Consider the following 13,357-nt stretch of genomic DNA (forward strand, 5'->3'; position numbering starts at 1 on the left):
CATAACCAAAAGAAATAACTATCTGAGGTGATGGAAGTTAACTTTTTGTGGTAATCATTTGTCAGTTTATACATCTATCAAATCATTGTTTTACACCTTAAACTTACACAGTATATGTCTGTTATATCTCAGTAAAACTATTAGACCTCAGTAAAACATGGAGTGGGCAGGGGAGAAACTTTTCTTACCCAAAATACATTAAGATACTCTCCATTATTAAAAAAGCTTTGTGGTTTTACCTTTCCTTGGTAGATCTTTAATCGATTTGAAGTAGGTTTTGAGGTAAGGGTTGGACTTACCTTGATATATATGGATAATCATTTTTCCTGACATTGCTTATTAAAAAGCCCTTTTTCCCTCTCTGGTCTTCAGTATCACCTCATATCAAATATGTAATTTGATGCATCCATCTGATTTCCATTCTGTACCATTGATCTATTTTGTGTATCCTAATATCAGTTCCACATTTTAATGATATGACAGAACAGGGCTTCCTACCTTGCTCTTCAGTAGTTCTCTGTTTTCTTAGGTCTTTGTGCTTTCACTTGAGTTTTCCAAGTCATCTTGGTAATTTAAACATAACCATTGGGAATTTAATATGTATTGTGTTGACTCTAATCCAGGAATGTGCTTTTTCTCCATTTATTTAGGTCTTTAATGTGTTTTTCTCCTATTTTTATTAGGTTGAACCATATAACATGTTTTTATAGGTTCAAAATAATTGAATGATGGCAATTATATGGTAGAACCTGATTTAATACTCTCCAGAGATCTGATCTTATAGGAGTCTGTTATCCTTATTTAACTTTAAGTACTACTTATTGTTCCTATAAATGCTATATATATATATATATTTTTTTTTTTTGTCACTGGTATATAAGTAACCTTTGATTTTTGGATCTAGTAGCCTTACTAAATTTACTAGTTTTAATTTACATGTAGATTTTTGGGGAATTTTAATGCTTATAATCATCTATGAATTATGACATTTTTGTCTTTTAATCGTTTTTATTTACCAGCCGCCCTTTAGTATGTTGTTGAAAGGATGTGGTGATAAATACAGGCATCTTTTTTCTCCTTTATCTCTAAGAAAAACTTCAAAATTTCACCAATAACTATAGTATTTGACATAGGCATTTTGTGGATATGCTATCCTGGATTTGCATTGACAATATTTTGTGTGGAATTTTTGCATTTGTGTTAATGAGTAAAATTTGCATGTTAGTTTTTCCTAACTAGCTGTCCTTCACAAATTATTCAGGTTTTATAAAATAATTAGAATATTCTTTGTCTTATGGTGAAGTTTTGTGTCCTTTTCTTGACTATTTGGTAGAACTTCTCAGTAAAGCCCTCTGGGGCTGAGCTTTCTTTATGGGAAGGATTTTTATGATTGGCTCAATTTCTGTAATGATAGGGAGACTCTGATTTTTCTATTTCTTGAAATAAAATTTTATTTTTTAGGAACTTGATTTTATCTAAATTTTATTGTCATAAATAAAATTTGTCATAAGTTTAACCTCATCTTTTAATGTGCAGTCTTTATTGTGATGTTCCCTTTTTTTATTCCTGAGTTTAGTTTGTGACTTTTTAATCTGTCCCACCAGAGGCTTATGAATTTTATTAGGCTTTTACAGATAACAAACCTTCAGCTTTGTGGTATTGAAGGTACAAAAGGAGAAATATAGGACATTGTTTTTAATCTATCTTGGGTATTTGATAAAGGAACTTGCAGTTAAAGTTTATGCTTGTTTCTATTTTTTTTTTTTTTTCTTAAAGATTTCATCTATTTATTTGTCAGACAGAGGGCAGGGGCACAAGCAGGGGGAGCTGCAGGCAGAGGGAGAAGTGGGCTCCTTGCTCAGAGGGGAGCCCGATGTGGGACTTAATCCCAGGGCCCTGGGATCATGACCTGAGCCGAAGGCAGATGCTTAACCCCTGACCCACCAAGGCATCCATCTATTTTAAATTTGTGAGTACCAAAAAGTGAATATGCTTAAACTGTCTAGTGATCAAATTCTATTTTTAGTATCATTTTCTGCTTCTATTTTAGCTTTGAAGAAAATTCAGAACAAAAGCTTGTGGAGTTTAAATCCATTTTTCATAATACTTCAGTTACTGTTATGCATATTGCATTGAATACCACATGAAGTTATACTAGTTTAGATATTTATAAGTAGAATTTGAATTCTATAACAAGAAAATAATTTATCTAAAGCTGAAACTAAACTGTGGAGGTACTTTATTTTCAGTGTCATTTTTTATAGGGCTTAATTTACTAAATTTTATCTATACTCATTTGTCATCAAATCTCTTTAATGATATTTTTAACATTCTTATACAGTATAACTTTGGTGTCCATTATCAAGTTATAAATCAAAACTCACTGTATTTTAACCATATGGGCCTCCTTGTGCTTAATCATCTATGTAAACATATTTCTGCTTCAGAGCCTTTGCATTTGCTATTCCCTCTGCCTGTTCTGCCCCACACAGACACTCATTTGGCTTGCTCTCTTGTCTCAGTTCTTTGTTCAGACATCACTTCAAAAGACATCTTTCTTGAATGTGGTATATAAAATTATATGTGCACATGCCATGCATAGATTCCTTGAATCCTTACTTTTCTTTATAGTGTTGATTATCATCTGATATTTGTCTCTCTTGGCTTACTTGTAGTAGTTTCCTATTCTTGCTGCAATAAATTACCACAAACTTAGTGGCTTAAGCAGTATAAATTACCATTTTACAGTTCTGTAAGTCAGAAGTTTTATATGGATTTCCCTGGGCTAAAAGTGTCAGCAAAGATGTGTTACTTTTTGGGGACTCTAAAAGGAGACTCTATTTCCTTGCCTTTTTCAGATTTTAAAGGCCCCCACTGCCCACTTCCTCCCTTTTTAACATTACATATCTGACTCTTCTACTTTTAAGTTCCCTTGTAATTACTTTGGGCCTACCTGCATAATCCTGTTTCAAGGTCGTTATCTTCATCATGTCTACAAAGTCCCTTTTGCCATGTAACATAATATTCACATGTTCCCACACTTAGGACCTAGACATCTTGGCACCCATTTATTCTGTCATACTACTGAAACGTTAATGCCCTGGTTTTTGTTGCTGCTGTGTGCCAGGCCCTGTTGTAGGAACAAGTTATAATGAGTAGTCAGTAAATAGAATATTTCACAGAATCTTAGATTAACAGGTTTTTTTTTTTTTAATTTTAACATCTCAAAATGTACCTTAAAATTGCTATTGGAATGAAGTTGGTTTCTTTTCATAGATTTGAGTTTGCTTCTGCTAGGCACCTTGGAGTACCATCTAACTTAAAATTCTCTGAGCTTCCTTAGACCACACAGGTAGTATGAATTCATATCTGCAAAACGGCATGAATCATACCTTTGTGGTTCAATTCTTGGGATACTTTTCTTCCTTTTACTTAGTGATAATATTGAAATAGGCATGTTTGTTTTCTGTCTCTACGTGCAAGGTGATTTATTTACCATTTATCTTATTAAACTGTGAGAAGAACCGTTTGGTAGCCTAGCTTTATTTGAGGGTCCTTCTTAGACACCTCAGACTTTTTCTTTCTTATAATTTCATAAAATGGTGTGTTTTTTAGTTGTTGGCTTCCATCTAGAGTACCACCTTTGGGGATGGTTCTTAGACTACCCCATTGCAGGCCAATTTCTTTTTTGGTACTACATAAAATAATGTGTTTTACAATTGTTTGTTTATTAGATTCAATTGAAATATACTATTGAGGTAATATTCATGTTTTTTGGTGTGATTTATGCTTCATCAGCTTTGTGCAGAGGAAATGGGTGTGGTAGGCTTTCAACTAAAATGATAAATGATTGAAAAAGTGATTCTAGTTTTGAAACTGTTTTTGTGATATTTATTGAAGCACCTAATGAAATACATGGAAAGTTTCTGTTTCCAGGTAGGATGGAATAGCTGGCAGTAATTAGCATTTTTACTTGAAACAACTAGATCCAGATCAAATACCATTATCATCTGTTTGAAGGCAACAGAGAGGCAAGTAGAACTACCAGTGCCTAGGACTCTGGAATGGGAAGAACCTTAGAAGGCAGTTGGTTTTTGTAGTTGCTTTTTGCCCTGGGAACTTTGCTAATTACGGATGCAAAGCAGATCTAATTGAAAGCAACTGGGGGCATGGTGGAGACAGAAATCAGAGCTTTGGGCAGATAATGGGGATGGCCTGTTTTCCTCACACGACTTTTGCTAAATACTGAGGTTTGCTGGGCAAGAGGCTAAAAATGTAAGTAAACAGCACCATGGAATTTTCAGCAGTCTTAGAAGGCAAACATGGATTTTGGGATCACTGGTGGAATGGTCCCACAGAGTATACAAAAGGCTCTTAGTTGAAAACTGTGGATGGCTAAGACAAATATGTAGACTAAATCTAACCAAGACTATAAACAAGCCTTGCCTCAACATAGTTGCTGAATAAAATGTTAAACCAACACAGTATCTCCCGAGCAGAAGGAAGATTGCCCCCCTCCTTATGGTTCAGAAACATCTGAAGCCTCCTGTAATGTTTTATATTTCTTTATAATGTTGAATTCTTAGGTTTGGTTTGATAACATCTTTATTTTGTCTTCATTTTTTGTAACCTGTTTTCACTAGAAATGTATTTCTTTTTTTTTTTTTTTAAAGATTTTATTTATTTATTTGAGACCGAGAGAATGAGAGAGAGCACATGAGAGGGGGGAGGGTCAGAGGGAGAAGCAGACTCCCTGCCGAGCAGGGAGCCCGATGCGGGACTCGATCCAGGGACTCCAGGATCATGACCTGAGCCGAAGGCAGTCGTTTAACCAACTGAGCCACCCAGGCGCCCTGTTTTCACTAGAAATGTATTTCTAAATTGAGAATTTTTTTATCTGTGTTTTCAGATGCTGTTCCATTATATTCTAGCTTATGTTGTATCTGATGAAAACTCAGCTCATGTTCCCTCTGTTTTTATATTTAGTTTTCAGCAGCATTATTGCAGTATGCCACTGTGTTTTCTTTATATTTATCCTGCCGTGAAGCCAGAAACACTACCAAAAGACAGGGTCACATAATCAAAAACCAGAAGAAAAACCAACAGTAAAAGTGAAGCTGATCTTGGGGCGCCTGGGTGGCGCAGTCGGTTAAGCGTCTGCCTTCTACTCACGTCATGGTCCCAGGGTCCTAGAATCGAGTCCCACGGTCCTAGAATTGAGTCCCGCATCGGGCTCCCGGCTCGGCGGGGAGTCTGTTTCTCCCTCTGTCTCTGCTCGCTTGTGTGCTCCTGCGTGCACTGTCTCTGCCTCTCTCTCAAATAAAGTCTATTAAAAAAAAAAACAAAACTGATCTTGATAATTCAAGTTCTCAGGGATTTTAGAAAATTATGATGAAAATACTCAAAAAATGAGAAGATGGAGAATTTCAACTGAGAATTGGAATCTATAATCACATTGAATCTATGAAATCACTGTAGAACTGAAAAATACAGTATCTGAAACTAAGACTTCATTAGATTGACTTAATAGCACTAGATAGGAGTAGTGAACTCAAAGGCAAGTCAGTGAAAAATTTGGATAAATTGAAACAAATTTAGAAAATTTTGGATAAATTGAAATGAAAAAATAGAAACAATATAGAAAAGACTGTTGGACATATGGGACCTGGTAAAAGGTATGCATTACATCTACTTGTAGTTTCCAAAAGAAGAGAAGGGTGAAAACAATATTTGAAAATATAATAGCTAGAATTTTCAAAAGTGAGAAAATATCAGCCTGGAATTAAGTCCTGTGAATCCTAAGCAGGATAAATATAAAGAAAGCATGGTGGCATATTGCAGTAATGCTGCTGAAATCTAAAGATAAAAACAAAAGGAATAGGAGCTGAGTTTTCATCAGAAATAACAGCTCTAGAACACAATGGAACTGCATTTGAAAACACTGCTAAAAAATTCTCAACTTGGGGGGCAGCTGGGTGGCTCAGTCGTTAAGCGTCTGCGTTCGGCTCAGGTCATGATCCTAGGGTCTTGGGATCGAGCCCCGTATCAGGCTCCCTGCTCCGCGGGAAGTCTGCTTCTCCCTCTCCCACTCCCCCTGCTTGTGTTCCCTTTCTCACTGTGTCTCCCTCTCTCTCTGTCAAATAAATCTTTAAAAAAAATAAAAATAAAAATAAAAAATTCTCAACTTAGAAATACATTTCTAATGAAAATAGATTACCAAAAAATGAAGCCAAGATAATGATATCAAACCAAACCCAAGAATTCAGTACCAATAGACCTATACTATTACTAAAGGGTTGTGTAAGCAGAAGGAAGGTGATCTCAGAAACATGGAAATACAGGAAGAAATTAAAGAACAGAGGAAGGGTAACTATATGAGCAAGTACAGACTAGCCACAACACTAGTGAAGTTTATGTGTAGAATAAAGTGCATGACAACAGTGCAAAAGATGGGGGTTGATAAATGAAACTGTGAAATTCTGACCTGATCAAGGAAGTGAAGTAAAACTTCGATTTCTTTGGTTTATTTACATGGTATATTCTCTAAGAACCACTAAATTATTTTAATAAAATTATTAAATATATAATTTTAATATAACTAAAATAGAATTTTAATAATTATAGTTAAACTAAGGGACGCCTGGGTGGCTTAGTCAGTTGAGCGTCTGCCTTCAGCTCAGGTTGTGATCTGAGGGTCCTGGGATCAAGTTCCATGCCTGGCTCCTTGCTCAGCGGGAGCCTGCTGCTTCTGCTTGTGCTCGCTGTCTCGCGCGCGCGCTCTCTGACAATATTTTTTTAAAAAGGTAGATAAAATGGAAAACAGTAAAATGGTAGAAACAAACCCAAATAATGTCAGCCATTTATATTAACTAAATGTGAGCTTGATTTTATGGTTAAAGATGAACAGGATTAAAACAAAAACAAAACCCATATGCTGCTTATGGGAAAGATTCTTTAAATATGAAGTCACACAAGTTGAAATTACAAAAATGGATGGGATTCCAGGTAGATGACAACAGCATAGATTTTTTAATCTCCCTAGATGTCCTTTTACAAACATACAGAAAAACTAAAATATCTAATTCAAAGTTCATGGGCAACATCTATAACCATTCAAGGTTTTGTGGCATCCCCTAAAAAAAAAAAACAAGATAGCTGGTGGGATAAATAACTGAAAGCTACAAGATCAGTGTCGTATCAGTAGCTGTGCAGGAGGTGGGAAAGGGTAACTACAGGTGTATGATGGACCCAAGAACTCTGAAATAAAACTAGTTCAGCAAACTGTTTTGAGAAGAGCAGCTATGGTGGCCATTTCTCAAAATGACCCCCAGTATTTCCCGCTTCCTGGTGTTCGTTCACACCTTACATAGTTCCCTCCCACATTTTACTTAGGGTTACTTTTGTGACCAATAGAATATGGCAGGAGTGATGGTTTACCACTTCCAAGATTCGGTTATAAAAACATTGAAGCTTCCATTTTGGGCTCTCTCAGATCACTTCCTTTGGGGGAAGCCAGCTGCTGTGTTGTGAGGATTCATACACCTGGTGGTCTTGCCCTAGTTGAGCCTTTAGATGAGACTGCGACTCTGGTCAACAGCTTGACTGAAACTTTGCAAGATTTTGAGCCAGAACTACCCAGCTCTGCTGCTCCCCAAATCCTGATTGGCAGAAACTGTGAGGTAATTTTTGTCTTAAGCTGCTAGTTTTAAGGTGATTTGTTATATGACAACAGAACTAATACAGCAACTGAGGCTAGAAGGGGTATGCACACCAGTTTAGATGAGTACAAGCAGTTTGCAATAATAAGATTTTGAAGGGATTAGTGACCAGCAAGCTCTCGAAATTATCTAGCTAAAACTGTTCCAGGACAAAGCCCCATACAGAAAAACTACTGGAAATACATTCCAAACTGAGTAGGATAGGGACAATAAAGACAAAAAGAAAAAAGATTCAGTTAAAAATAGGGAAGGAGAATAGAGCCAGGAGATTTAAGAAAGTAAGCTTCCATAGTACCTTTTTAAATAATTTGAGACTTCATTTACATACAACAATATGTATTATATATTTTTTGTACCATATATTAAGTAAATGTTAGCAAGTGTGTATACCCATGCCACCACTGTAATCAAGATTAATAGAAGGTTTTCATCACCCCAAAAAGTTCTTATGGGCTCCTTTAGATATCTCCAGTACCCTCAGCCTCGGCCCCAGACAACTACTCATTTGCTTTTTGTCAGATTAGATTTTAGTTGCTATAGTTTTGAATGCTTCTCCAAAAAATAACAATTAAAAAAAGTGAGTTCTATGGAACTCTATAGCTGTGAGCTAATAAAGCTAAGTGAAATTACACCCTCCAGAGGTTCAGTACATTTAATTTTCTTTAAAAAGGCATTGATGTCAAATTACATATTAAAAGAAAAGGGAAAAAAATGTAACGTTATCCTCATTCCTTTTAAGGAAAGTATCCCAGAAAGACATGCATGAGTCAAGAAAAGATGAACCAAGGATTTTAAGTCTAGCCAAACTGGCCTTCAGAATAAAGGCTGGAAACAAACTGTCATTACCTTGGAAGAACTAGGGGAGCTATTCTCATGAACACTTCCTGGAGAGTGTTGTAGAGAACTAGCTTCAGGTCATCAGGATGACTGAAGAAAATTTGACATAAAGAGCAGTGATAAACATTAAAAATATTTTTAAATTTGGTGACACCTGGGTGGCTCAGTTGGTTAAGTGTCTGCCCTCAGCTCAGGTCATGATCCCAGGGTCCTGGGATCGAGTCCCATATTGGGCTCCCTGCTCAGTGGGGAGTCTGCTTCTCTATCCACCTGCTGCTTCCCTGCTTGTGCTCGCTTGCACTCTCTCTGACAAATAAAAAAAACCTTAAAATATTTTTACGTTTAGAAGTTAGGAGATAAAGGAGATACATAATGAAGAAAGTATAGTATGTAATGATTACATGATCTGACATCAGATATAACTAGGATGTGGGCGGAAAAACAAAAAAGAATTTAAAACTTTTAAGTAATCACGATGACAACTAGTAAGAATGTCTTGTGTGTAATGTGGGATAAGGCAAAGACGTATTTGTAACATTCTGATTTAGACATCCCTGGTATCTTTGATAACTAGTAGTTTCTGACTGGGGAGAAAGGAGAACCAGACACATAATTGTTTTTAGAAAAGTAAATTTACCCTTTAGTTCTGAATCTGAACAAAGCATTTGTGTGAACTATTTTATATGTGTATTCATGTGTATGTTTAAATTTTGTAGTTCTGTCCACTGAAGAAGCCTTGAAACAGTGATCAACCTAGTTGCAGTAAGTTTTTCTAGTGCCTGAAGTATGGCTTTGAAATATTTCCACCCAGAAGAAATTGGGCTTCCTTATAGATAGGACTCCAGGCTAGAGGCAGAAAATGTGCAAGATGAACTTGAAACATCTTGTCTTAGGGATAACAAGGAAACCCACAAACACTGCTAACTAAATTCTTGTCAGAAAAATTTGGGAGTCAACTGGAAGTTCCTATTGGCCAAAGATAGTTTGAACATCAACAAGGAAAATAGCTACAGTGGATTGAAACACCTCATATATGTATGTGTATTCCTAGTAATATAGAAACTCATTGGTCACCTATATAGGAAATTAGGGAACTATTAAAGTTGCCAAAGAAAACACTTAGTCCATATTTTTTATATGATGTGTCACTGAGTCACCAAATAATTGATGAGGTGAAGTTTCTTTCTATTGAATTCTAGCAAATAGAAAGGAATGCTAAAACTGGAATGTCAACACTTTCTAAACCCCAGTGAATTAATCTTAGCATTGAGTATCAATGGCTGCTGTCATCATAGAAAAAGACAACTAAATAAACTGGGTGCTTCCTAATAGAATAGACCTATAAATAGTTTTACCAAAACATGAACCTGGATTTGATTAACATTTCTAAATGCAAGGATTGACTTTTTTTTTTTCATGTAAAGGTCCAGATAGTGGTTTTAACCCTCGACAGCCAAATGGTCTCCACCATCACAGCTACTCAATTCTGCCATTGTAGCACAAAACCAAACACAGAGAATGCATAAGTTAGTAGATGTAGCTGTACTCCAGTAAAACTTTATTTACAAAAGCAGGCAGCGGACCAGGTTTTTGACCTCTACTCTGGATCCAGCTACCAACTTGAAATGCAAATAACAGAAAAAACCTATTTAAACTACACTTTGGGAATGCAAATATTAGAATCAAGATATTGGGCAACTCTATAGGACAAATGGTGATGGTTCTTCAACAAATTGTAAAGAAGAAAAAGATAATGTGGGAATTGATAGAGTCTGAAAAACAGGCAGAACTATATGATATGCTTAGGAAGACAGGTGGTAAGACTGAAGAAAATTAAGGTAAATATATCTCTTGGAATAAAAGAGGGCACATGGCAGGGGCTTCTGAGATAAACTATTCTGTCTTCTATTTTGGTTGGTGGCTATAAGATGTATACCTTATAACTGATTATACATTTATCTATGCAGTTTTCTGCATTTGTGAATATCTGACATTAAAAGTTTTAAAAGTGTTGCATGTGAAAGAAAACGTGGGAAAAGTCATCAAGCAAATTCTAACCAAAAAAAAGTACACTTTTGATATAAAATGTATTACTAGAGATAGAGACGTTTCATAAGATGATTTAAGAATCCTAAGTCTGTATGTACCCAATAACATTGCTTCAAAAATATAAACCAAAGTTGACAGTAAAAGGAGAAATCTATATACAAATCAATAATAGGAAACTTTGAAAAAGCATGTGTAAACAGGTATAAATTGTGTCTTTGAGGAATACGGCTTAGTATCTGAAGGACTTTTTAATAAGTCATCTTTTTACCTAGAGACTTACTATATTTACTGGAAATATGTTTAAATCTTTTATTTTGATTGATAGAGTATCATTTTACCTAGTGTTTAAATTTACAAGATAACTGTCTTCTAGCCAGATAATCTAGATGAAGTCTGTAACTTTTTTTCCTCCTTTACACTAAAGTTACACTTAACTTTGAATAGTAACTAATCACTGTTGGACTTTTCCTGCCATTGGAAACAATAGCTCAAGGTGATTAGAATACCTAGAATCCCAATTTTAAATCAACAAAGTTCAGTGGGTTTCCCAAATGACTCTTAATTGTTTGTATATGGTTTAGATTTTGCTGGCAAAAGTTAACTTTTCTTCTTTTTTTAAACAGGGGTTCTGAAGGAAAATTAAATGACTGCCAGATAAGATTCGTAAATGAAATCTTTAAGATCGAGAAACCTGGAGCTCATCCCCTGTCATTGGCAGATGGAAAGTTTTTAAGTACGGATTTTTCTTATGGGTTTAGACTACATATATTGTACTTGATTGGTATTTTAACCACTAGGAAATAACTTTTGAGAAAGTATAAAACTGTAGATCATGCAAACATTAGCAAAACAACAATTTTGATCAAAGACCCATTTTGGTTTAGTGGATTTAATGGATTTTTCTCAAATGACAAAATTTGTTTTCCAAAAAATATTTTCTTGGCATTTTATTGCTGTTTTCTTGTTTTCTTGACTATAGATTCTGTCCAAATAACCCATTCAGTAATTTTGTGGCCACCCAAGATTGATTTTTAATAATGAGACTTATTTTTATATGAGTAGAGTCTGACTGACAGTAATGCCGGTTGAGCCTTGAGTTTCTGAGAGGTAATAAGTGAAGTTTAAACAATTGTGAGAGTGTTGGAATATAGCCCTGCCTCTTCACTGTACGTATTGTATTTGCTTAATATCATACAGCTAGTTGGTAACAGAGGTAGGAGTAGATTCTAGGTCTTTTAATTCATGGTTCAATCACTATCTTTCCAAATAGATTACTGTCTCATACTCTCTTAATTCTGGATTTTTTTGGGGAAAGCAATTTATTGGCTTTATGCCACATGTCAATATCTAGTATATATGTTTTTTTAAGCTTTGATTTTTAAGTAATCACTACAACCAACATGGGACTCAGACTTAGAACCCTGAGATCAAAAGTTGCATACTCTACCTACTGAGCCAGCCACGAGCCTCAATATCTAGTAGATTGTTTTAGAAAAATACTCCCAACTAAAGGCTTCTGCTTAACCTTTTCATACCGCAGTTGTGCAAGATAATAGCAAGACAGTACCTTTAACAGATCACAAAATAGACTTTCATGTTACCAGTCTAAGCCATTCTCTCATTTCTTGAGACTGCAAAGCTGATATATCTAGATTTGAATTAAGAACCTTCAGGCATACTCTGTATGAGTACTTGTATGGTTATATCCTAGGAGTAAACGTAACTTGAATAAACCTATTTTTTTTTTAAGATTTATTTATTTTATTTTAGAGGCGGGGGGATAGGGGCAGAGGGGGAGAGAAAAAGAGAATCTACTCCCCACTGAGTGTGGAGCCTGACGCGGGGCTCAGTTTCACAACCCAGAGATCATGACCTGAGCTAAAATCAAGAGCCAGATGCTTAACCAACTGAGCCACCCAGGTGACCCTGAGTAAACCTATTTAATGTGACTTAGTCATTCTCAGTAAAACACAATACAAAACCAAGATAGATGAGGGTTTTTTTGTCTTTCTGTTATCTCTTAGTACATCTGCATGTATTCTCTTCTCTCTCATTCTCTGTATCTCTCCTCTGCCTAATACTAATCACATTATAGCTACAACTTTAAACTTGTATGTAAAGAAATCATTTCACAGCAACAGCCAGATTGCCTTTGATCACATCACTCCATACCAAAAATCTATCAAAGGCATGTTTTTAGGTCTGTTATACATCCATTATTTCTATGTTGTCATGGCTCCCTTAGTGGAAGTGAAACAAAATTGTGATCTGCCACTCAGTAGCAAGAATAGGCACTGACCAGGCGGAAAGACAGTACTGAAATCAGTGCCTTTTCCCTTCCCCCCCTCTCATTTTTCCAGTATGGTTCCCCATGTCCCTCATATTGCTAAATCAGTTCTGATATGGTAAATTTCCTCACAGTTGTGTACATATGTCAGAAATTCAAAATCTAGAACAATATTAATTTAAATATGGGGGCACCTAGGTGGCTCAGTTGGTTGGGCAACTGCCTTCGGCTCAGGTCATGATCCTGGAGTCCCAGGATCGATCCCACATTGGGCTCCCTGCTCAGCAGGGAGTCTGCTTCTCCCTCTGACTCTCCCCGATCTTGTGCTCGCTCTCTCTCTCATTCTCTCTCCCTCAAAAAAATAAATAAATATAGGACTCCCAGGAAGTAATCACTCTAACAATGTATATTATTGTAGACATCTTCCACTATTTACATAATTCATCTTTGTGTATTAAAGATAAAA

General features: G+C 35.8%; 1 protein-coding gene across 7 annotated transcripts in view; it reads left to right on the forward strand.

The window, feature by feature from the left end:
- UHRF2 (ubiquitin like with PHD and ring finger domains 2) overlaps positions 1–13,357 on the forward strand; it is a 94,487-nt gene that overhangs the window by 41,276 nt on the left and 39,854 nt on the right. For all 7 annotated transcript variants that reach the window (XM_054509215.2, XM_064578936.1, XM_054509214.2 and 4 more), the window contains one exon: positions 11,228–11,337. In XM_054509215.2, coding sequence (XP_054365190.1) covers positions 11,228–11,337 — 110 coding nt within the window. The remainder of the gene's footprint in view (positions 1–11,227; positions 11,338–13,357) is intronic.

The sequence above is a fragment of the Mirounga angustirostris genome, unplaced genomic scaffold (assembly GCF_029215605.1).
Source record: "Mirounga angustirostris isolate CCGP_5_RB_7025 unplaced genomic scaffold, mMirAng1.0.hap1 SCAF_15, whole genome shotgun sequence".
Classification (NCBI taxonomy): Eukaryota; Metazoa; Chordata; class Mammalia; order Carnivora; family Phocidae; genus Mirounga; species Mirounga angustirostris.